This window comes from Oryx dammah, unplaced genomic scaffold, assembly GCF_014754425.2.
Source record: "Oryx dammah isolate SB20612 unplaced genomic scaffold, SCBI_Odam_1.1 HiC_scaffold_4, whole genome shotgun sequence".
Classification (NCBI taxonomy): Eukaryota; Metazoa; Chordata; class Mammalia; order Artiodactyla; family Bovidae; genus Oryx; species Oryx dammah.
Window position 1 is genome coordinate 55,616,258 of NW_024070188.1, and position 24,307 is coordinate 55,640,564.

The following is a 24,307-nucleotide window of genomic DNA, read 5'->3' on the forward strand; positions in this document are numbered from 1 at the left end:
GAAGGGAAGGGAGCTAAGCGTGTCATTATCCAAGTTGCCTTCTTGTCCTTTTTCATATCAGGAACAGGATTAGCTAGAGGATGATGTTTTTTTCTGGGCAATCATGAATGCATATGGGCCTGGAGACAGGAAATGGGGGAACCTCCTTCCTTTAGAGGGCAGCAGCTGTTACAAAGGAAATTAAACAGTTTGTGATGACCCTGGAATCACTTTAGGAAGCAGGTCTGTTCTATCAGTCATCTGCGTCTTTGCCACCTCTGTCACTAACCCTCCTAAAGCACTTCTCTCTTGGGCTGATTGTTCACAGAGTTACACACAGGCCCTGCCCTTGGACAGCACAAGAGGGAATCCTTCATTGACCATTACTCACTTCCAGAGATTGCAGGAGACTGTATTTAAAAATTTAGGGCAAAGACATATTTTTTATCAGAATATACTTAAATTATGTTTTAAAGGTAAAATATTTTAAGCTATGTGTTTAATCTATGTAACTATATATTCAGTTAAATTTTTGCATTTCACATTTTGTAGCTTGTTGTCTTAATTGGAAGAAGTAATTATGGTCTAATAGGAATCTTCTCTTCTTTCTTTTTTCGATTTGTAACGTTTTAGTGCTGCCAACTGTCCCTATTCAGAAATCAATTTGAATAAAGACCGAATTTTCCCAGATCGTTTAAGTGGTGAAATGCCTCCAGCTAGTCCATCATTTCCAAGAAGTAAAAGGGCAGACACAAATGAAATCTCTTCGTCTCCTGAAACCAGGTAATTAAAGTGGTAATATTAGTGTTATTCGGAGGTACTGTGGTTGAAAGACAGTTTTTTCCTTAGGTGTTTTGTGCTCTATGGTGATGTCTTCTAGTACATTACTGAAAATGCCCCTGACTTAATGTGAAATAATGGTGGGGGTCAATACTTGGATTTAAAACAATTTAGGCAGATTTTTTGTAAAAGTATATGCACATCAGGCAAGATTTCTCTTGTTCATCTTTTAGCTGAACTTGCTTGATATTAGAAGTTTGGAAGTCCCAGTCATTTTATTTCCTGCTAATTCATATTTCTCAATGAACTGATCCATATTTATATAAGATTATCCTCTGTAAAGAAGATGATAGATACCCTGTGAGGAATGGACCTTCTTTTTAGTTTTCATTATATGCCACATGCTTGTATCTACGTTGTTTCATTTAATTATTAGGGTATTTGTTGTACAATATACTCAGTCATTTGGTTTTGATTTTACTTATAGAGTTAAGTTGGAACGTTTTAACCTCTGTGGATTATTCCAGTAAAGAACCAGGTTTTGTTTGCTGTATCTTTAAGTAAGTGGCCTCTGTCCTTGTGTTGACTGAAATACGACAAAGAGAAAACAGAGTAATAGAACGATGATCCTTCACACTTATGTTTGGGGACTTTTCTTTTATGGAAAGTCTTTAAAATCTAAGGCAAGGTAGTTCTTTGATTATTTTAATATTTGGTAGCTTCTATTCTCAAGAATGTACCAAGTGAACATTTGAATTAATTAGTCTGATTCTCAGTTCACAGCAATGTTGTTGAAGCAATGGCATTTAAAATATCAGTATCCTCACAGAAAAGCAGTTTTGCCCTGTGGATGAAGGAGAGTTGTAACCTCTTTAATTAGAAACAACAGTGATGATTTATTCTTAATCCTTAAAACCATGAGTAATGTAACCTAAGCTCATTCACCTAACTCAGAACCCTATAATGAGGGCATATCACTTGAGGAAATTTACTTTAAGACAAAGGAAGTACTAATTCACATAGTAGTGATTATAGCAACAGAGTTCATTGACTCACAAGGAGGTAAGGATCGTTAAAGTTTCAATTTCAAAAGCCAAGATATTGTGTAAAATTTTAAAAGGATACTCTGAAGTGCTGGCAGTTTGACCTTACAGGCTTTTCACTAACTTTCTGGGCCCTGGGCTGGATAGCTGGGCTCAGTTTCCTCACAGCAGAAAGGAAAATGTTAACAAATGAAAGGTTGTTAATAAAGAAGTCTAATCTTATGGCTTGAGAATGGTTGCTTTAAGGTAGAATTAACAGAGTTGAAGTTAGCTGGCTTCTTAGCTGTAAGTGAATCTGTATGAATGTATTTCATATTTTTAAAAATTTAATTTTTAAAAGATTTTTATTAGAGTATAGTTGATTTAAAATGCTGTGTTAGTTTCAGGTGTACAGCAAAGTGAATCAGCTATGCATATGTACATTCTTTTTCAGATTCTTTTCCCATATCAGCCATTACAGAGTACTGAGTTCCCCGTGTTATACAGTAGATCCTTATTAGTTACTTGCTTTATACATAGTAGTGTGTATAGCAGACATGAAATTTTTTGATCATTGATTCTTTTGCCTGATCTTAAGAATGCTAAGGTGTACAAAGCTCTGAGAACAGTGAGTAATAAGTAATCAGTCCTCAATAAATGTTAGTTTTTATTAGTTTTGTTGCAAGAGGAATAGTTTGCTTGTTTATTTCTTTTATTCCGGAGAAGCAAAGGAAGGCCGGCACATTTTTTAAATATATACATATACCTAGGTTAAACTTTGGATAGAGCACTCAAACAAGATGATTCTCATGATGTCAGATAATGTTTTCTCCTCTTTTCTCAAAATCGTTACTCACGTGGATGGAGTTCCAAGTCAGGTTTTAACACGTTTTATTTGCGTCCTTCATAATTTTCAAAACATTGGTCCACCAGACTGTATCTTTTTTAAAGGCATTTGGCACAGCAAGAGACAGCTAGCACCCCCAGAAGCAGACCTTGAGACAAAGATTTGATTGCAGGTGGTTTATTTAAGAGGTGAGGAAAGCGCCAGTCGGGGAGTAAGGAGGTGAGACCATGAAGGGAAGACAGCTGGTAAAAGCTTCACTGTCACACCAGCTACCACTGTGAACAGCAGGAACACAGTCTTGCTGGGGCCCCTCTGGGAGGCTGTGTAAAACACACATCTCAGGTTTTCCCACAATAGCGATGAACGCGCTCAGCTATTTTAAACACTTGGAAAGGAATTATCCTTCAATGAAAAAAATGACTAAAGTGGAAAAAACAAACACCAGAGTTCCCTTTGGTCACAGAGCGAGGCTGCCAGGGTGGAAGGATGAGCAAATGCCCCAGCACATCCCCTGCCACACAGCAGGCAGAGCTGCCAGAACCCAGGTAACCCTTGGGAAGGCGGAGCAAGTGAGACAGGTGGGCACAGTGGGTGGTCAGGGGACGTGGTCCAGGCACGGCTGACAGTGTCTGCTGCACCAGCCTAGTCACCCATTTCAGGTGCCAGCTGGGCACCAGAATGAAGTATGCTGGCATTGCTTTTGATCCAGAAGCAGAAATAATAAGGCCAGATAAATGAACAGTTTGAGGAATACCTATGTCTTTTTCATACCAGAAAAGGTATTTTAAGGGCCAGTTCATAGGCCACCTACTCGGAATAGACCCATGGACGACTGGTGTTCCTTATCTAGGCTTCCCAGGCCTGACTCTGTATCTGATCCCCTGACATCTCTAATATTCAGATTGGGGGCCCAACCAGCCAGAACCTTTCAGTCTGGAGCCCAGGAACCTACATTTTAAAAGTTCATTTGGGAATATATCTCCCTGCTTAAAGTTTTCAGTGGCACCTCTTTACTCTTCGAATTAAAGGCCTAATTCTGAATGTAGCCTGCAAAACCAGTGTTATCTGGTATCTGCTGAACTCTCCAGCTTTTTTCCTATCAGGTCGTTTTTAAACTTAATGCTTCAGCCACCTTGGTCTTCAAACCTTTTCTCTCTGCCTTGAATCCCCATCTCTAACCTGTCCGAGTGAGTCTCACCTCATGGGCTTCAGGGTAACTGCCATTTCCCCAGGGAAGCTTCATCCTTTGCTGCAGACCCTGGGTCAGGTTCCTCATTACTTGCTTTCGTGTTATATATCCCCAAACTGTTGATGGTTCTCTGTAGATACTTCCTCTGAGTCTGTGTGCTTGTCTCATTGGTAAGCTCTACAAGGGCAGAGGCCACATCTTCTCTGATTCTTTTAGACACCCTCAGTGCCAAGTATACTACCCAACACTCCGTGAGGCTGGAAGGCCGCCATGAGTCATCCACTAGCCTTCAGAGGAGACCTATCAGTCATGTCACCTAAGGGGCCACCTCTCTGTAGCCTTTTTTTTTTTAAATTCCAGCAAAACTTCTTACTTTTTCAACTTTGTACAATCCCCATACCAGATATCTAAGAGATGATTATTAAATGATGAGATAAAGCCCCCAAACACATACATACCTGTGCTTTTATAAATTAGAGCAATGTTTCCCAAACTGTTGTTTGCCTTCCTCCCTACATAGAAAACCATACCATACAAATGACATTTGTATGACCTAATGAGAAAGTGGTTGGGACTGCCTCTGGGTGACTAGACAGGGGCCCTGTTTACTGACAGGACCACCAGCAGCAATATCTCAGAACACTTGTACCTGAGCGTCAGGGCATCCTAGCTGGGAAGCTCTGCTCCACATTAAGAGGGCTCTACCTTGAGTACTTCTGTAGGTGTACTGAATGTTTGGGTCTGTTTTCTTTACAGAGACTTGTCAAATGGATGGTCAGCTAATGAATGAGTTGCCAGTGTGTATATAGATAGAAATATGAGATTGTAATCCTTTCCCAGTTATCCATTAATTCATCAATGCATAAGGAGTCTCAGTATTGTATCTGGAGCTTTCAGTGAGATATTTTCCTTGGAAGATCAGCAGCTCATCTCTGCCCTCACTGCCCTCCTGGCAGCAGATGGTAAGACTGGTGGGCTCTGCCAGTCAGTGCAGGTTTCTGGTGACCAATAACCTTACCTCTCTGTATGTCTGCAGCTGAGTAAGAGAACATGTTTCTCTATATATCTGAATAAAACCTTTCAAAGTTTTAAACTTTGTTTTGCATCAGAAATAGCAGATGCTTGTTAAAATGCAAGCCTTAAGGTACCATCTCCAGAGATACTGACTTAGAAAATGTAAGCTGCATCCCAGTTCATTTTTAACAGGCACCCCCAGATGATGGAAGCAAGTGATCTATAACCCAGACCTTGAGAATCATTACTGAATATAAAGACCCTTCTCTGGAGTAATAGTTCATGATGTGTTACCAGAGAACATCAGCATCTGTCTGACTTAGTCTTATTCTCCTGAATATATTCTATAGCTGCTTGTCATTGTGTTTCTAAATTAGGTGCTATCTCTGTTTAAAATCACATAATGTTTTAAGGTCCCATGTTGTTTAAGCCTGCTTAGAGATAACCATAGAAACATAATAAAGCCTTTTAAAAATACCTGCAAATGCTCATATTAACTTGCAAGGCAAATGCCATTACTAACCTATATCCAAAGAAAAAATTCAAATCAGTCTTATATAGGCCATTAAAACAGCTTTTCACGTTGTGGATCCAGTGTTTCTCCTCTGAGAATTATGTGGAGCAGTTACAGGAGTTGCAGCTTCAGTCTGATTTACAAAGTTAGGATGAATCAGATTTGCCCATCTGTACCCAAAAGAAGGGCTTCATGAAACAGATGGGAATACAAACTAACATAAAATATGAAACTGTAAGCATATATACATCTCTTTACTTTGCAAAACTGTAAAATCAAGTAGAGTAAAATTAGAGACAAAAGTTCTAAAAGATGGCAAAAGTTAATTAGAAATCTTCAGAAGCTTTGTTTTGCTTCCTAAGGTACTGTGGTCTTGAGGACTTGGTATTGATAACTCCCTCTAATCTGTGGGCATCCCCTGCCTATTGTAAAGCCTCTCCACCCCCCGCTCCTTTAGTTGATATGCTGCCAGATATGGCTTAGGAACTGTGAAACTTGTCAAATATTCCAGTTCTTGGGAATCTGCATCAAATCTATGCAGTTGTTTATGCACGCTAGGGAGGAGCTGGGTTATTAAAACACTTGCAATCCAGATGCCAACTGCTGTGACACCAAGGCACCCATGCAGACAGGGTCTTACTTTATCTCCTCGAATAGCACTTAGTTTTGACTCAGGAGATGCTTTTATATACACTAGAAAATGACATCTGTTCTCCTTTCTATGACAGCAGCATGAGAGCAATGCAGTCCTGCTCTTCTTATGACATGATCTTTATTTCCCAAATCTCACCTTTTCATTTTATACAAGAATTGATAAATTAATTGAGGAATTCATTTTACTGGGGAGTTTCTTTTGTATCTTGATAACATCCACTATATTTACTTACTCATTATATTCCTTTCTTCACTAACATGTTCCTTATGATAATTATAACTTAGTAGCCTTATTAGCAGCAGCAGCAGCAGCAGCAGCCTAACTAATTAGGGCTTCCCAGGTGGCACTAGTGGTAAGCACCCGCCTGCCAGTGCAGGAGAGGCAAGAAACATGGGTTCAAGCCCTGGGCTGGGCAGATCCCTTGGAAGAAGGCATGGCAACCCTTTCCAGTATTCTTTCCTGGAGAATTACATGGACAGAGGAACCTGGCAGGCTACAGTCCGTAGGGTCGCAAAGAGTTGGACACAACTAAAGTGACTTAGCATGCACACAGCCTTATTAATCAAAATTTTTTATTTGTAATCATTAGGTAAATAGTAAACTGTGTTGACCTTTCCTGAGCTGTGTTTAGGAAAAATGCTGTAAAAACTATTGTTCGTGTATTGTCTCAAAAGGAATTTCATTTTTAAATATCTTTATTCAGATGTTAACTGTAGACATGAAAGTTTTATTTGCCATTGGTTTTATTTGCCATTTTTTTCTAATCCCTTTGAATGTGGCGACCCCCTAGTTTGGACACATTCAGCACAATCTTCTCTTAATTAGTAGGAGGCATTTTGGAGACAATTTCAGGTTCTCTAATTTTAAAGTCCCTCTAACATATTATTCTTAAGATTTCCATCTGATTTTTTTACTGTTAGTGACCTCAGCCCAGAAACTTTTTTTCAAAGTGCTGGGGGTATGCAAAGAGACATCCTTTTAATATTCAGATTAGGAAACTACATTTTTTACAGTTCTCACAACATTCACTGTGTCCCCACTTGTTCCTGGAAGTACAAGTAATTTACAGTTCTAACAAAGCCCCAATGAGGCTAGAGTAAGCTATTCTGGAAGGAGAATGATGGAGTGGTTTTGAGGTATGAGCCAAGCCAAATTCATGCTGGAGTTAGAGAGCTGGCTGAAATCCCTGAATTGAAACAGAATAATTGTTTCATATTTTTTCAGTATTATTTTTAACAGACTGATGACTAATTGAAACATAACTGGCTAGGGATTGTTTTTAAATGAAAAATAAGCTTGAAGAAATCCAGCTGTTTGCATTCAGATACTATCCTGTTGCTATGTATTTACTCTTCTAATGTTTGTTTCACTAATATTTACCACAAAGTCTAATTTGAGTAAGACAGTAAGACATCTAAAGCATGACACATAATTACAGAGGAAAAAAAAAGGATGCTGACTCAGAAAGAAAACATTTTTCCATTTGAGTGGATTCCACTGTCTTAATTAAAAGCCTACAGAGTATTCTTCACTAAGATTTTGTGCTTAGTCACTCAGTTCAGTTCAGTTCAGTCGCTCATTCGTGTCCGACTCTTTGTGATCCCCATAGACAAGAGCCTGCCAGGCTCCTCTGACCATGGGTATTCTCCTGGCAAGCCTATGGAAGTGGGTTGCCATGCCCTTCTCCAGGGGATCTTCCTGATCCGGGCATCAAACCCAGGTCTCCTTCATTGCAAGTGGATTATTTACTGAGCCACTTGGGAAGCCCTTGAGTAAGATATAAGTAGGAGCATGATAAATGGTCCTACTTAATATTTAATTAATAATTAATGTTTAATTAAATAATAATATTAATAACAATATTTAAGAATTACTTACATTTTAGGATAAAATTGTTTACTGACATCTGTTTTCTTTATGTAACTTGTTTTTCTCAGGTTTTAAAACAATCTTTAGAGAAATGGTTATGAACCAGACTACAGTCAGACTTCCTGGGCTGCTACTTACTAGCTGTGTAAACATGTGACCAAGAGGGGTTTGTCTCTAGAATGGGAATGTACTAACAGTATCTGCCTCACATAGACATTATGAGGATTAAATGATCTAACACAGGTAAAAGCACTTAGGAAAGTGCCTGGAATACAGTAGTCTCCCTTGGGATTTGAGAATTTTTAAGAACCAATTTATTTCAATGTTTCTTTAGCCTGAATTGAAATATAATCATAGCTAAATATATATGATTATATAGCTAAATATAATATGATTATATTTCAATTCAGGCTAAAGAAATGTTGAAATAAACTGGTTCTTAAAAATTCTCAGATCCCAAGGGAAACATTTATCATGCTCCTACTTATGTGTCTGGCTGTGCATTAAGGACTTCTTACACATTATTTTGTTGAGTCCTCCAAAATGCCTGTGAGTTAAAGGATTTATTATCCTTGTTTTACAGAAGATGCAACTGAGGGTTAGGAAAGTTCAGTAACTTGCTGAAGGTCATATAGGGCTAGTAAGTAGCAGAGCTGAAAGTTGAACCGGGTCTATTCACCTTCAAAGACCATACATGTCACCACTGCTGGGCTGCTTTCTCCACATTATAATACACACCCTGGGCCTAATCAGCTTGTACTCCCTTCCTAATATAAATTGTTGGTAATGAAAAATGGTGATCCAGAGGAGAAGATAAGAATTTTACAGTAGAGCAAAATCATAATATTAAAGTACAACATAAAAATATTTTGGGTTGTCATTTAAAAAAATCTTCAATAAGCATATCTTGTATTATGTTCCAGAGTGTGTAATAATGTTATCACAGAGTTTCGACATTCTGATATAAACATGTTTTGTTTATAATTGGAAGACAGTATAGCTAGAATAACTTTTTGGTTGGAAAGTTAATATCCTCAATAAAGCATTTCATTTTTGCATAGAGAAAGAAATTCATAACAGTACCTATTCAATCAGAATTAGCAATGAAATTTCTAAACTTATGGGTGAGAGAAATACTGGTTGTCCAATCCAGAAAGTGATTTTTAAGTAAAATATAAAACAAGAAAGGATATTAATGAGTCAGATTCTTCATTCCTAACTTTATCAATAAAAGACAGTTGAAAATTTTAATAAGATTATGATACAAGAAGGCAAGTTTCCTTTAAGTGTATATAATAGGGATGTGTACTGTATTCTGGAAAAACACAAAGGTAAAAAACAAGTAATAATTATTTCTAAGTATAGATTTTGGTGTGTTAAGACCTGGTTCTATACTAGTTCTGAAAATTTGGGATTAACCTCCAAGTTTCAGCGAATGTAACAACAGAACCTTCTTCCAGTGATTGTTATGAAATATCAGACATGTAAAGAACTCAGCCAATCTTGGTGCATAGTATGTTCTAAAGTATATTAACTTTTATTATTACTTCTCATTAACACTATTTCCACATTTCTGTATGTGCTTGATCAGGAGTCTGTTTCCTTCAGGGGCTCTGTTCACCCATCAGTTTCATAATACCTGTTCTAATAGACTATTCAGATAGACCCCACACCACCAACGATCTCACTAAAGGAAACATCAGAACCCTAGGGGACTTAATCACTTTTAAGTTTAAGGAGTTAGCAGGCTCAATATATTAATTGGAAGTAAAAGATTCAGTAAACCTTTCTTGTGTTCTGTTTTGGTGCAAATAAATATCCATATTTATATGTTCACAAGTTTATATGGGTTAAATTTAATGAAATATCATGAGTTTAAGGAAAATGAGAACTGAACATGCTTTTGTAATTAAGTAATGTGAATAAGAGCAGAAAGTTTCTTTTTTGCTTCTCTTTGGGGATAGATTATGGCAGATTCAGGCACAAAGAAACTTTTGGGGTCAAACATATTATTTTCCTTTTCTATTTCTGTTTCCTCCTAGAAAATGATTCTTTTCCTACATTTCATAAATCATCCATATTGTATTTTGGCATAAGAATACAAAAGAACTTTCCTCATACTTCAGTCTTATAGCTTTACTTTAACAAAGTTTACTTTAAAGGAATATATAATATACTTTACTGAAACCACAAAAATAAGCATTAATTATCAGTGGACAATTTCAATCATAAAAAATGAAATATACAGAAAAATCTAGGACTTAATTTTAGCCTTTGGACTCAGTTTGGGCTTTGGTTTTTGTTTTCTTTTGGGGGTGTTTTATTTGGGGTTTTTAAAACCATTAATTAAAGCTTTTAGGTAATTATGCTAATTAATTGGGAATTTATTTCCTTTGACTCAGAAAAATGCTAGTTTTAAGATACATCATTCTAATGTGTGATTGTTTATAACAGCATTAAGATTAGTTATCCACAGACCATTTTTTTCAGTGGCCACAATAACTGGGATAAATTTGTGGACTCAAAAACTATTATTTCCAGTTTAATATGAAACAAATGCAGAAGATCACATAAGCTATTTTTAGCATAATGTGATTTTAATGTGTAATTATCAATTCTTTTTACATAGAAGACAATTTTCTATTATCACTTAATGTCCTTTTTCCAGTTGTCTTTAATTTTCCTACTTGTTTTCACTGTACCTCTATCTCCCCACTTTCCGTGGAGTAAGAGCCTCCATAGTCATTAATTGATTTTTCTTAGAAAAAAAATTTATTGCAAAATAAAAGTGATTCTTTCCATTCTCAAATAAGCAAGTATCCTTCACAGTTATAAAGATTGTTTTTAGTATAAACTAAGCCAGGGAGCTCAGATTCCAATGAAATTTCACATATCTCTGGAAGTGATCTTTCTAAAAAAGAAGTAGTGGATATATTATTTATCACATGCTTACTGTGTTGACGTCATTATGTTAAATTACTGTTGTTACAAATAGGGAATAAATAAGTGCCTCAGTAATTAAGATTATAAAACTCTTCTATATTTTGTTGGGATATTTGGCTTCAAGGGTATTTTCCCTTTTCTTAACACTGAGCAAAAGTGTGATCTGAGTCTTCAAGAAACTAAGGATATTTGTAAAGGTAACAGCATATGAAACAACAGAACATAAGTACAGAGGATTATAAAATATTATGAAGTATTCATTTTGAACCCTGAGTATGTAATAGATTAGGTTAAAATTTTTAAATCCCTGAAATTTAGTTTTAAAGAAAATATACATAGCCTGGGCCTGGTTTCCTTTAAAGCCGTTTTTGTGCCTGACTTCAGGATAAAGCTCTGAATTAGGATTGTAATGGGTCCATTCCATTTTAGAGCATTCATGACATGGTTCAATTAGCGTTAGGTCATTCCTGGTCAGAAAGAGATGGAGTCAGTTCAGCCCATGAATTTAACCTAATTAAGCCAGGAAAAGCTTCCTAGAATTGAGTTTGATTCTCCTGAACAATCTCAATCTCAAATCCCAGAGCGGAGTAGTATATGGTGACTTGATTAAATGATGTTGACTTTAAAACCCTCTTTTTCCTTAAAATTGTAGTCTTACCAAACAGTGCAAGTAATATTCCTCAGGAACATGTGTCCCAATTTGAAGTTGAACTATTCAGTAGCCACATTTTTCAGAATAGTTAACCTTAATAAAACATTCTTAGCTTTCTGAACAGTGAATGAAAATTGATAATGAAGGAAATGAACATTTATAGGTGTTCTTAGTATTAATTGCTTCTTAATAAAACTAAAAATCCTTCCTAACATTTTAATGATACCATTGGTTTTTAAATTTTAAATAACAGTTTCCGAGGTGCAGTGCTGAATCATTTCTTTAAACATTTCTATTTTTCTCAGAGACCAGCGTGCTGAGGATGTCAAAGAAGACTTTGAAGAGAGAACAGAAAGTGAGCTGAGGACACCACATGAAGCCAGAGGTACCCATCATATTCTCATATTGTTGATAGGTATTATGATTAATACTCAACAATCAAAACTGGAGTGTAGCAGTCCCTTTTATATTAAAGACAAACTTCATTTGGTTGGTTCTGTTACTGCAAGCAATAAAAGTTTATTGTTCAGGATAATTTTGGTATTCAATTCATAATGATATGGATCCATCTGTGACCTGTATTTATAGTCTCCTTCACATATGTGTAGGATATTGTGTATAGAGTTTGAATAAGGCCTTCTATTTGCTCCATGTAGTGTATTTTTTTTAACATTGTTGATGTCATTTGCTTCATATGTTTCAGACTCATCTCAGAACATGTTGACATACAAATAGAAGTAATATGGTCTTAATCTAATACCACAAAATGAAAAGAAAATCACTTGAGCAAATGTTTTAAGTTGTACTGGAGAAAGTAACTTGTCTTATATCTTTGGTGAATAGATATTACAGTAGTTTAACTGAGCAATGAAGTTGTAATGACTGTTGTTCATAGTGTAACCTGTATTTATAATTTACACATGGCTTTATAATTACTGTTTATTTTTATAAGAAAATGTTGGCTGGATTATGATTTTAATGATTGCCTCTGGGGACTTTGCTTGTCATGTGCTTTCTTGGGTTTAGATTATTTGTAAGATTATAGAATCACACCTAAGGACTGTATGCCTGTAGTGACCTATTCTGTAAGTGATGCTTTGATTTCCATATCTGATTTTCATAAAGCAGTAATTTATGGTTAATTTAAAAGCTGTATCCTCTGCTGTCCTCAGCATATTTTATAGTGTCTAATCTTACACCATATACAAACCCCTACAGATGTCCAGGGTTTCATCTGTGATCTCCCACCTGTTCACTCTGTAATCTTAGACATTTCACTGAATACTTTTCAGTGCTTGTTTCCTTATCTGCCCAAAAGGCTGGTGGAGGTACTCCCTCCCACAGTTGTTATGGGGATTGAGTACAGTAACATTTGTAACTTGCTTAGAACAGTGCCTGGTACATAATAAGTGCTATGTAAGTATTTGATTATTTAAAATGTTTCCAGTCACTTAGAAAGGAAAAGAAAAACACTTAATTTACGAAGGTTTTGTCATCAAGGTATTGTGCTGTTGTGCTCAGTTGTGTTTGACTCTTTGTAACCCCATGGATTATAGCCTGCCAAGCTTCTCTGTCCATGGCATTTTCTGGGCAAGAAGCCTGGAATGAGTTGCCATTTCCTACTCCAGGGGATCTTCCTGACCTAGGGATTGAATTCACGTCTCCTACATTGGCAGGTGAATTCTGTACCACTAGCGCCACTTGGGTTCTTAATCCAAAGCGTCAGCCTTTCTTAATGAATGGTGGTTAGGAGCACGGCCTTCATTCTTGTCTCAGCTCCACCAGTACCAGCTGTGCAGCTGGCTCCGGGGAAAGCATTTAACGTCTCTGTGTCTCAGCTTCTCAGTAGTGCTCACATCACTGGATTATTACGAGAAATGAATACATCAGTGGCTGCAGGATTAGCTGTAACAGCAGTGGTAATAGCAGGAGTGGTAGCATGGTGAAGTAAGTGTCTGTTGTGTGTAATTATCTGATCAGTGGAAGTTTAGATAGAGTCATAGTAAAATCTTCTGGGCTCTGAACTTTTTGAGGGAGTAGTGATTTTCAGCCTTTTCAGTTTCTTCCTAAGTTGGTGATGTAATTCACTTTTAACTTGATTTGCTGAGCTGATTTTGATCCTCCCCGCCCCCACCCTTGAAATTGTCTAATGGAGAATTTTAGGTATGTTAATGTGACATGCATGGTGTTCTCTCTTTTTCGTGGTTTAGTTTTGTCTGTTCAAACTTTGTATATTTTTATCCTGTTTTTCTTGATTTGAATTATCTGAGTTTTTCTGTTTTATTATTCTTTCCAAACATTGCTAGGATTCATATATAACCCTTTAGTGTTTTTCTCACCTACAAAACCTGTAGCTTAGTATGCATATTATGCTGTCTTATTTTTCATTAGTGAAAGGGAGCCTCATAAAAACAAGCCGCTTTGAGAATTTTTGCATATATGTTCCTAAGTAAGATTTGCCTATTAATACCTCATCCAGTTTTAGCCTCCTAAAATGAGTTTGATAACTTCCCTTCATTTCCAGATTTTTGAAACATTTTATGTAAAACTTTCATAAAATTAATTTTTTTCTGCAGTAAAATCATGTTATCATTGTTAGCTTTTATTTAACTGCTTTCTTAGCTTTGGATTATAATTTTTTTGAAATTTTTTCCAGATTCATTCTGTTTGGAAAAGATTTGAATTTCACCTTCTGACCTTACCATATAAGAGTTTGTTGGTTGTCTTTCTCTGGACCCCATGAACCTTCAGTACAAAATGAGCTCTTATGGTATTTGAGAGCTCCTGTATCTTGGTGATGTTGGGGATATCTCAGATCCTAGTCAGTGTGTGGATGTGTTTAGTTCTTTCTGTCCTTCTGCCTCTCAGATATAGAGCCATGACCTAATGTCTCAGATGGGGCTCTCTGCTAGCAGACATTGAGAGTGGTGTGTGCAGGAGTTTTGTTAGTGGGTACTCAGGAGCAATACCAATGGGAGAGGGAGAGAAGCAACAGTGGGCAGAATGAGCAGTTGAGTTGTGATGCAGTTACAGAAGCCTCAGTTGATCCCATAAGGAATTCTGGATGAATCTTCATAATTATCCCAGATTTAGGCGGGAGAATCTGACCTTTGTATCTTTGCATTGACTACTTCTTGGATATTGGCTGAAAAGGGCAGGAACCTCCCTTTGGCTTAGGGCAGTTTCTGGAGAGGGAGGTAGCTGTGAGGCATCGGCTGTCAGAAGGTAGGAAAATGAAACGTTTCGGTTCTGAAGGGTGATTTGGGTGGCACACTGCAGCGTCTGCTACTCTTGGCTCATAGTACACATCTGCTACCCTTGGTCTCTGACTTTCCTATAAGAAAAATCAAACTGAAATGAAAAACAGAGTATCCTTTCACATATGTGGGGTTAGGTCAGCCAAATTAAATCTAATCTTTTGGTTTTAAACAATGAATCTGACTCCTAAATTCAATCTTCTTTCATTATTTTGTCTGAGATGTCATGAGCTTGCTTTTTTTTTTTTTTAATCCAGAAAACTTCCTTCCATTATCATTTTTATTATTTGGTATTGTTGCTGTTCAGTCGCTAAGTCATGTCAGACTCTTCGCAACCTCACAAACTGGAGCATGCCGGGCTCCCCTGTCCTTCACTACCTCCCAGAGTTTGCTCATATTCATGTCCATTGAGTCATTGATGCTCTCAAACCATCTCATGCTTTGCCACCCCTTCTCCTTTTGTCTTCAGTCTTTCCCAGCATCAGGGTGTTTTCCAGTGATGGCTCTTTGTGTCAGGTGGCAAAGTATTGGAGCTTCAGCTCTGGCATCAGTCCTTCCAACGAATATTCAGGGATGATTTCCTTTAGGATTGACTGGTTTGATCTCCTTGCAGTTCAAGGGACTCTCAAAAGTCTTTCCAGCCTTTGAAAGCATTAACTCTGTAGTGCTTAGCCTTCTTTATGGTCCAATTCTCATATCTGTACATGACTACCTGAGAAAGCATAGCTTTGACTATAATGGACCTTGTTTGGCAAAGTGGTGGCTCTGCTTTTTGACTGGTAATACCTATTATTCTTGGGTTAGATCCAAAGGATGATATTCAAAATATTTAACAGTTGGTTTGACATCCAACATTGCACAGGACAGTTAAAACAAACACCAGCTTTAGTGCTGTAGCAGTTTGGAGTCTCCGTGGTATACTTAGTTGCACCATCTTAGGGAAGTCCCTCAAGTGCCTGACTTCTGAGGGTGGAGGGGCCTGTTACCATCCAACATGAAAGCATTATAATATTTTAACAACTTACACATTTTTTGATATTCTAAACATATATCTCAAGTTGGAATATCTTACTCTTGCTCTGTCAAGTCTGCTATTTACTGCCTTTAACATGAATTTTAATAGTGGTTTTATTTTCCTTTAATTTCCTGCACTAGCTTTTCCTTTTTTTTTTCTTTTCATAGCCTGTTTTTGTCTTGTAGGGGTCATGTTCCCTTGTACCTTACAAAAAATCATGAAACTCTTCTGTCTATAATTTAATGCTCCTTTCCTGATGTTTTGTGTAACTTTTTATCAAAGGCCTCATAGTGATTTTTTTTTAAATCATTTTTGAGTGCAGAGAAGTTTCCCCACGTTTTTTGTGAAGAAACTTACCTCTCAATGCTCCCATTGGGTATAGTAGAATTCCTCTTTCTCACCTGAGCTTGAGGGTCAGATAGGTATGCTGAGCTTAGTACGTGCTCCCTAGTGTTCATTCACAGTGCGCTTCCCCAGGGTGGAAGTAGCCCTTCCCAGATCTAGCCTGGTTAGAGGGTAGCATAGGAAACAGGAGAGAAATCCTTTTGCAGTTTGTTCACTGTTTAGTATAGAGGAGACTGAAAAGATCCATCTAGTCACAGCTATGGTTTCTCCAGTAGTCATGTACGGATGTGAGTGTTGGACCGTGAAGAAGGCTGAGGGCCAAAGAATTGATGCTTTCGACTTGTGGTGCTGGAGAAGACTTTTGAGAGTCCCTTAGACAACAAAGAGATCAAACCAGTCAATCCTAAAGGAAATCAACTCTGAATATTTTTTGGGAGGACTGATGCTGAAGATGAAGCTCGCAATATTTTGCCGCCCTGATGTGATGAGCCGACTCATCGGAAAAGACCCTGATGCTGGGAAAGATTGAAGGCAGGAGGAGGGGGTGACAAAGGATGAAATGGTTGGATGGCCTTACTGACTCAATAACATGAGTTTGAGCAAACTCTGAGAGTTGGTGAAGGACAGGGAAGCCTGGCGTGCTGCAGCCCATGGAGTCGCAAAGAGTCGGATATGATTTAGTGACTAAACAGCATCAAGACTGAAAACAAGCCACCCTATATTCCTTAGAGCCAGTAGGATTTAAGACGCGTAAGTAAGCCCATGAGAGCTATTTCATTTGGAGTCTTAGAGCAAATTGATTTTTAAAAACACTTCCCCTAAGAAAAAGCTTCCTACCTTGTTTCTTCTGTTATTTCAGCTTAATTCCATACAATATGTGTGATTATGAACCTCTTCAACTTTTTGATGAATCCCACTGTGTTACTGAATTTGACTTTTGGAGACCTTTACTAAATACAATTCATTACATTTTTCTTCTTTCTCTATTTTCTGACTTCTATTTCCTTTACCTGAAAGATAAAATAACTCTTTTTCTCCACTGTAGGAAGGCCCATTAACAAAGGATCCTATAAATTGACCTTAAAATTTAAACTCTTGTATTCCTGGGAAAGGTGTAATTTTCTTTCCCTTTTGCAAACGTTCTTTCTCATGGATGCTGATGGGCAGAGAGTTGAATTATATTTTGTAATGTGTTAGATTCTTACTTGAAAAATCAGGCTTGCTTTTTGCTTCCATAGCAGTTGGTTTTTATTTTGGTTGTTAACCTTGAAATGATCCTCAAATATTTTTAATACTTGAGTGTAGGATCTTGGAGCTAAGTTTATCCACATTCCTTGATGTTGTGATCCATTTATTCTACCCAATCACTGTTATTGTTCATCCTTCTTATATTTAGTCACCAGTGTGTAACTCCATTAAAAAGATTAATTGACAGATGTATCCCATTTCTTCTGGATTTTTCCTTTCACATTAAGAGCGTTTTGTTATAGACTTATGGAATACTAACTTAGAAGGGCCATTGACTCCTTTTCATTTTTGCCTTTTTATATTCAATATACTCTCAGTTATATGCCTTTCTTTCAAGATAGGAATAATTTCTCCCTTTTGCTGAGCCTTTACTATATGTCAGATAGTGGAATAAGCATTTTTAAAAGTATCATGTAATCCTTGCAACAATTCAGTTACATTGATAGCCAAAATTTAGGGCTGATTAGTGACAGAACAGGGATTTAATTCCCGGTTTGGGTGCGTGCTAAGTTGCTTCAGTCATGTCTAACTCTTTGCGACCCCATGGACTGTAACCCGCTAGGCTCCTCTGTCCGTGGAATTCTCCAGGTAAGAATACTGGAGTGGGTTGCCATCCCTCCCCCAGGGGATCTTCCCCACTCAGGGATCAAACCTGTATCTCATGTCCCCTGCATTGACAGGCGAGTTCTTTACCACTAGTGCCACCTGGGAAGCCAGTTCTATCAGACTCTTAAACTCACCCCCTTGACCATGACCCAGAAGATCCAGGGCCACTTTCTGATGCTTCCGCTAGCTCACAGTGAGGCTTTGGGCTTTGCCCTGACAGTGTGTTTTTCTTGTCTTCGGGATAGCTACCTCCTAGTGCTGTTTTGAAAATAAAATGAAACAAAGCATTTGAAGATTCTGGTCTCACTTCTGTCACTGGCTTAAAGGGAGGAGAATGAGTCAAGACAAGTGGCAAGTCATGGTTGGCTTGCTGATTTAGCGGTATTCAGGCTTGAAAATAGGAAGCAGAATGGAATCTGAGTCTGAAAGTAGCAGAGAGCATGAAGAGGACGTTTCCTTTTCTTTGGGACTTGGGCTGCCTGTGGTTCTGCTGGGGTTCTCTGGGCTCCTGACGGGCACAGTTGTATAGGATGCAGGTTCTCAGGTTCTGAGATAGGACATCTCTTTCTACTAGGAGATTTCATGTTTGGTTTAGGTGGTGGTCTCTATTCTGAAGATTTATGGTCTTGATTCTACGTGAAACATTGGAGGATATATTTCTTTCAGGATCATCTTTATCAGATCTATCTTCTCACAAGAGTTAATCTTCTACTTCACTTTTTCCTACCCTACAGCCAAATCAAGAATTTTAATACCTATATTTGCAGCCAGAATTGACAGACATTTGTATTTGCAGATTTCTACTTTGGATAATCACATTATTTATCTATTAAACTTCATTTCAAGGAAGTCTACAAGGATACGCTGTATTAATTTAGCCTTCCAAACTGCATTGTAAGTGCTGAGTAAATTATTGCTCTGTGAATGATTTCCATGTAAGTAGTTGTAAATGATAGAGGCAGGCCTTTACTATCCATTCATGAAGTATCAACAAAAGAAAATAGTCCTCATTTGATTGTCTGGAGAGATGAAGTAGTGGTAAAACCATACAAAGATCCACAAAGTTATTTCTCTGACACTATTCCCATGTAATATTTTCTTGCTTCTAATATTAAGGAAGCCCAGCAATGGATGTTTTAATACTGTATTTCCAAAAATGCATTAAATTGCTTTCCAGGTCATGAAAGTAAGATTTTCTTTTTTTTTTTTGGTATGATTTTTTACTAATAATAGCTTATTCAGTATCAGTCTCTGGTTTTATATAATTATTGTCAAGATAACATTTATTGTAGAATAATTAGAAAATACAGGAAATCAAACAGCAGAAAATCAAAATTACCTGTGATTTTATCTTCTAACACAACATTTTCTAAATTTTGGGCTGCATTTTGGATTTTTTTAATATATGAAATATTGTACTAGCTATTTTGTAGCCTGAAGTGTTTTAACTATGTAATATTATAACCATTTTCACATAAATATTTATACTAATTATAAAACAATATTAAATATTCCCTCTGTGGATTGATGCAGCATTATTTAATAAACCAATCTCTAATGGATATCTAAGCTAGTTATTCCCTGTCTCTCACTATTATAAATGCTATTGCAGTAAACCTTAGTAGTGATTAGGATTAGGGGGGTGTGTGTGAGTATGTGTGTATGTGATATAAAATACATACAAATGGCTTACACAGCAGTTTATTTCTCTCACACATGGAGGAAGTTCAAAGGTAGGTGCTCCAGGATTTAATGGTGCTCAATAGGATCAAGAAATTAGGTTCCACATATCTTGTTGCTCTGCTTTGCAGAATGTCTGTTCCCAAAGTCTTATCTTGATCAGAGGTGATCTAGAGGGCTGGTTACTCAATTAGTGTTCTTCCCCGGAAGGAAGGAGGGTTAGGGTGAGAGAGTGGGGAGAAAAAGTTTGACCATATATCTTTAGTAAATTTTCATCTCGGGAAATGTCAAGAAATACAGAAAACTCCTTAAAAAGTAATATTTTTCATGCAAGTAAATAGTTTGAGAGGAAAGTGATAAGAAATCTGACCCTTATAAAATGATGGTGGCAGAAATGTCTTCCAGAATTAAAGGCTTTGTTCTTTGAAGCACATTGTACACATTCAGACCTACTCTTCCCTACTGTTCTCACTGAGCCAGCTACTTGAGCCAAAGTCTGTGCACGTTTATTTGAGTGTATATCACATGTTAAAATAAAAATCTGGAGTCAAGTTGCTGTGCATTTCAAGGGATTTGGCTCATAATAGACTTTCAGTAGAACAGGATGAGGACCTAAAACCAGTTATGTGAGATTTGCTGGATGAAATGTGGAAAGAGGGACCATGAAGGGTTTTTTTTAATAAAATATTTGAAGAATTGAAATGTTTCACAGGGCAACAGTTTTCTATATGAGCTCACTCAGGAAGAACCAGGGCTAGTGGATGTTAGCTCCAGTAAGACAGTGTTTATTTTTTTTCAAATTCAGCATAGTGACTTTTCTAACATTCAGAGCAATTCAAATTTAGAGTAGGCTAGCTTAAGAGAAAAGTTATTCAAGATCAACAGTAGAACAGTAGGAAATAGGATGAAAGAAAACTGTACCACCGTTCCCTGGTGGGTCAGTGGTAAAGAATCCGCCTGCCAACTCAGGAGACATGGGTTTGATCCCTGATCCAGGAAGATCCCACATGCTGTGGAGCAGCTAAGCCTGTTTGCCATTACTATTGAGCCTATGCTCTGGATCTCCTGGGCCACAGCTACTGAAGCTCGCATGCTGTAGAGCCCATAATCTGAAACATGAGAAGCCACTGCAATGAAGCCTGCACACTGCACCTACAGAGTAGCCCTGCTCACTGCACCTAGAAGCCCATGCAGCAAAGAAAACCCAGTACAGCCAAAAAAAAAAAAAAAATAAGATAAATAAAAATAAAATTTCTAGGCAGGTTCTGTGGCTCAGATGGTAAAGAATCTGCCTGCAGTGCAGGAGACCTCGGTTCGATGCCTGGGTTGGGAAGATCCCCTGAAGAAGGGAATGGCAACCCACTCCAGTATTCTTGCCTGGAGAATCCCATGAGCCCACTGCAATTGCAGAGCAGCCCTGTACACCACAGCTAGAACAAGCCCATGCAGCAAAGGAGACCCAGCACAGACAAAAAATAGACAAATAAACATAAAATTTTATATTGTACCACTTATAATAGCAACAGAAAGCCTCAGATACATGAGAATAAATTTAACAAAAGAGATGCAAGACCTCTACATGACAATGATAGAACACTGAAGAAGGATATTAAAGAAGATCCAGAGAAATGAAGAGAGATACTTTGTTCTTGGGTTGGAAGACTTGATATTGTGAAGATGTTGTCTCTCACCAAATTGATGTATATTCAGTGATAATTCTAGTCTAAATCCTACCTTTTTTTTTTTTTTAACAAGCCCATCCTAAAATTGGCAATGCAAAGGGGTGAGGATATTCAAGGCAATCTTGAAGAAGGTCTAGATCACAGACATCAGTACACTTATAAATGGGGGTTATTAAAATCTGTGGATTGTTAAAAAGACACCAGTGGATCGGAATCAGAAATCGTTAGTAGCACATTTATATTTATTTTAAAGTTGGAACTGTAGTACAACAGGGGAAAGACTTCTTTTCATTCAGTCATGGTTGGGCAATTAGAAATCCATGTGGAAGAATGATCTTTACCATACACAATAATGCCATTTGTAGCAAAAATAGATGGACCTAGAGATACTGTGTGAAGGAAATCAGGGAAAGAAAAATACCATAGGACATCCCTTATATGCATAATCTAAAAAGAAATGATACAAATGAACTTAGGTAAAAAATAAACCAGACACACAGACTTAGAGAACAGCCTTATGTTAATCAGCGGGAAAGGAAGAAAGGAAAGGATAGTTATGGAGTTTGGAATCAACGTGTACACACTGCTGTATTTAAAATGGATAGCCAGTGAACCTACTGTATAGCTCAGGGAACTCTGCTCAATGTCACGTGGCAGCTTGGATGGGAGGGGAGTTGGGGGGAGAATGGATACATGTGTAGTTAAAAAATTTTTTAATATATAAACTCATTTTATAATAACTTAAGAAAAGATTGTCAACTTTGTTATCAGACAGTTACAGTTGTAACCACAAGTGTACCACAACACATTCACTAAAATGAATACAACAAGAAAGACAGCACCACATCTCGGTGAGAGTATGGAGCATGTGGAACCCTTTTACACTGTCACCAGGTGCGTACTGTACAGCTGTTTTGGAAAACTGGCAGAATTTGTTGAGGCTTAAAGTATACAAATGCTGTATCCACAAAGTCCCACTCTTCAGTATATATGCAACAGAAAGGAATACATATATTCAAAAAAAGATACATACAAGAGTGTTCACAGCAGCACTGTTGGTCATGGCCAAAACTTAGAGACAACTCAAATGTTCATCAGTTCCAAATTAATTGTGAAATAGTCATAACAATGAAAACCCATACAGCAAAGAGCAGGTCAGCTACAACTACGTACAGCAACGTGGATGAATTGCACAAACTGTTGAGAGAAAAAAGCCAGATACCAAATGGAATTTTCATCAAACTGCAATTCAGAACAGGGCAAAAAGCAGTGGTGTTAGAAGCTAGGACAGTGGTTTCTTTGTGGCATGGGGTATGATTGCAGGGGCTTCTGTGTGCTGCCGCTTCTGTTTCTAGCTGAGCTGGTGGGTAGGGGGAGAATTAAGTGTGAGGGAGGTGCCTTTTTTTCTGAAGGGCTTTGAGTTAAGTAGTTTTCAGGAAAGATGTCTTTTCTGAAGGATCTTAGGAGATAATGATTAACAAACTCTGTCAAGAGTCCCAAGGACAAATAATCATTTATTAAAAAGGCAGTTTTAGAATAGGAGAAAACCAGGTTTGGACAAAGGCATTTGCATTTCTGCTCTTTAATTTTTATTTTTATTGCAATAATTTCATATCCATTTACAAAAAAGATAAGGTGGCTATTTAAGAAGTCAGTGTAATTGGTAAATAGAAATTGGAAGAACAAAGCAGAGATGAGATAAGAGGAGAGCACGGGTATGGTATCTACAGGGTAATCTCAGTAGATGGACTTGAGCATACTTTCCTCTTACTTCCAGGACATCCAGAGGCAAACGAGAACCAGCTATAATTCCCTAGGTTGAGAGTTATTTTCTTTGTCACTAAAGCTCCGGTGCAGATTTCTTCCCTGAAGCATTAAAAAGGCAACACTGAATGACGTAACCGCGCATGTCTTCAGTAATGACGCTATGACAAATGTGTCAGTTGAGTTTTAGGTGGTTTCTTATGATGACCTTCGGTAAAAATGAAGAGAGTGTAATTACTCAGTGAATGTAATGTTGAACCAATGCTTTTACCTGGTGTCCCTGCCACTTGTGGTTTGGGGGTGACATATAGCATTTGGGGATTTTGTTCTTTTTTTTTGGCTACTTTTCAGAGAGTGAGTTCACATCATTTCTGTCAACCAGGTGCCCGGGAAGAAAGCAGCGTACAGCAGGCGCAGCGTCGGTCAGCCGTCTTTCTGTCCTTTAAGTCCCCAATTCCATGTCTGCCCCTGCGCTGGGAGCAGCAGAGCAAGCTTCTCCCCACGGTGGCTGGCATTCCTGCCAGTAAAGTTTCCAAATGGAGTACGGATGAGGTAGGTTTTACTTTCTTTGTCTGCCAGGGACCTGACGTAGGAGTAAGGAGTGGGCAATATGAGTGCGTTTGGGGCTTAGTCTTTTTTTCTAAGAAGAAATTATCCTGAGAGAAACAATGAAAACATAGGTTGGATACTTGGAACCTGTACCAGTTAGATTCTGGCTTCGGTTTCAGAACTGGAGTTTTGATCTTGTTTTTTAACAGGTGTCAGAATTCATACAGAGCTTACCTGGATGTGAAGAACATGGGAAGGTATTTAAAGATGAAGTAAGTGGTCGACTGAATTGCAGTCTGTTTCTTAATGGGGGACACAGCACTGAAATGCAGTGAATAGTGAAATATTCTAAACTGGCAGAGGAGAGAAGAGATGGGTTATGTTGAAATTGACAAAGTGATACTGAGTTGTCTAACAAGCAGTGTTAATCAGTTGTATAAAAACATGTAAGATGAGGAGTAAAGGAAATGTTTGTACCACTTTATGATGCCCCACAGCAGTAGCACTAAACTCCTTATTTAAAAAAACAAACACAAAACTTGCTAGCATACATTTATATAGTATATAGCACAGAAAGAAACCAAAGCAAGAAAGAAGCAACGTTTCGTTTTTAATAAAGTAAAACTAGCTCCCATTATTTGATTTTTAAGTGTCATTTTAACACCAAGATTAACTTCATTTATGCTTATAATTAATA

General features: G+C 37.6%; 1 protein-coding gene across 8 annotated transcripts in view; it reads left to right on the plus strand.

Annotated features, from left to right (window-relative positions):
- Positions 1 to 24,307, plus strand: part of L3MBTL3 (L3MBTL histone methyl-lysine binding protein 3) — a 102,799-nt gene that overhangs the window by 73,202 nt on the left and 5,290 nt on the right. For all 8 annotated transcript variants that reach the window (XM_040238879.1, XM_040238884.1, XM_040238883.1 and 5 more), the window contains 4 exons: positions 613 to 762; positions 11,770 to 11,849; positions 23,444 to 23,613; positions 23,820 to 23,882. In XM_040238879.1, the coding sequence (XP_040094813.1) occupies positions 613 to 762; positions 11,770 to 11,849; positions 23,444 to 23,613; positions 23,820 to 23,882 (463 nt within the window). The remainder of the gene's footprint in view (positions 1 to 612; positions 763 to 11,769; positions 11,850 to 23,443; positions 23,614 to 23,819; positions 23,883 to 24,307) is intronic.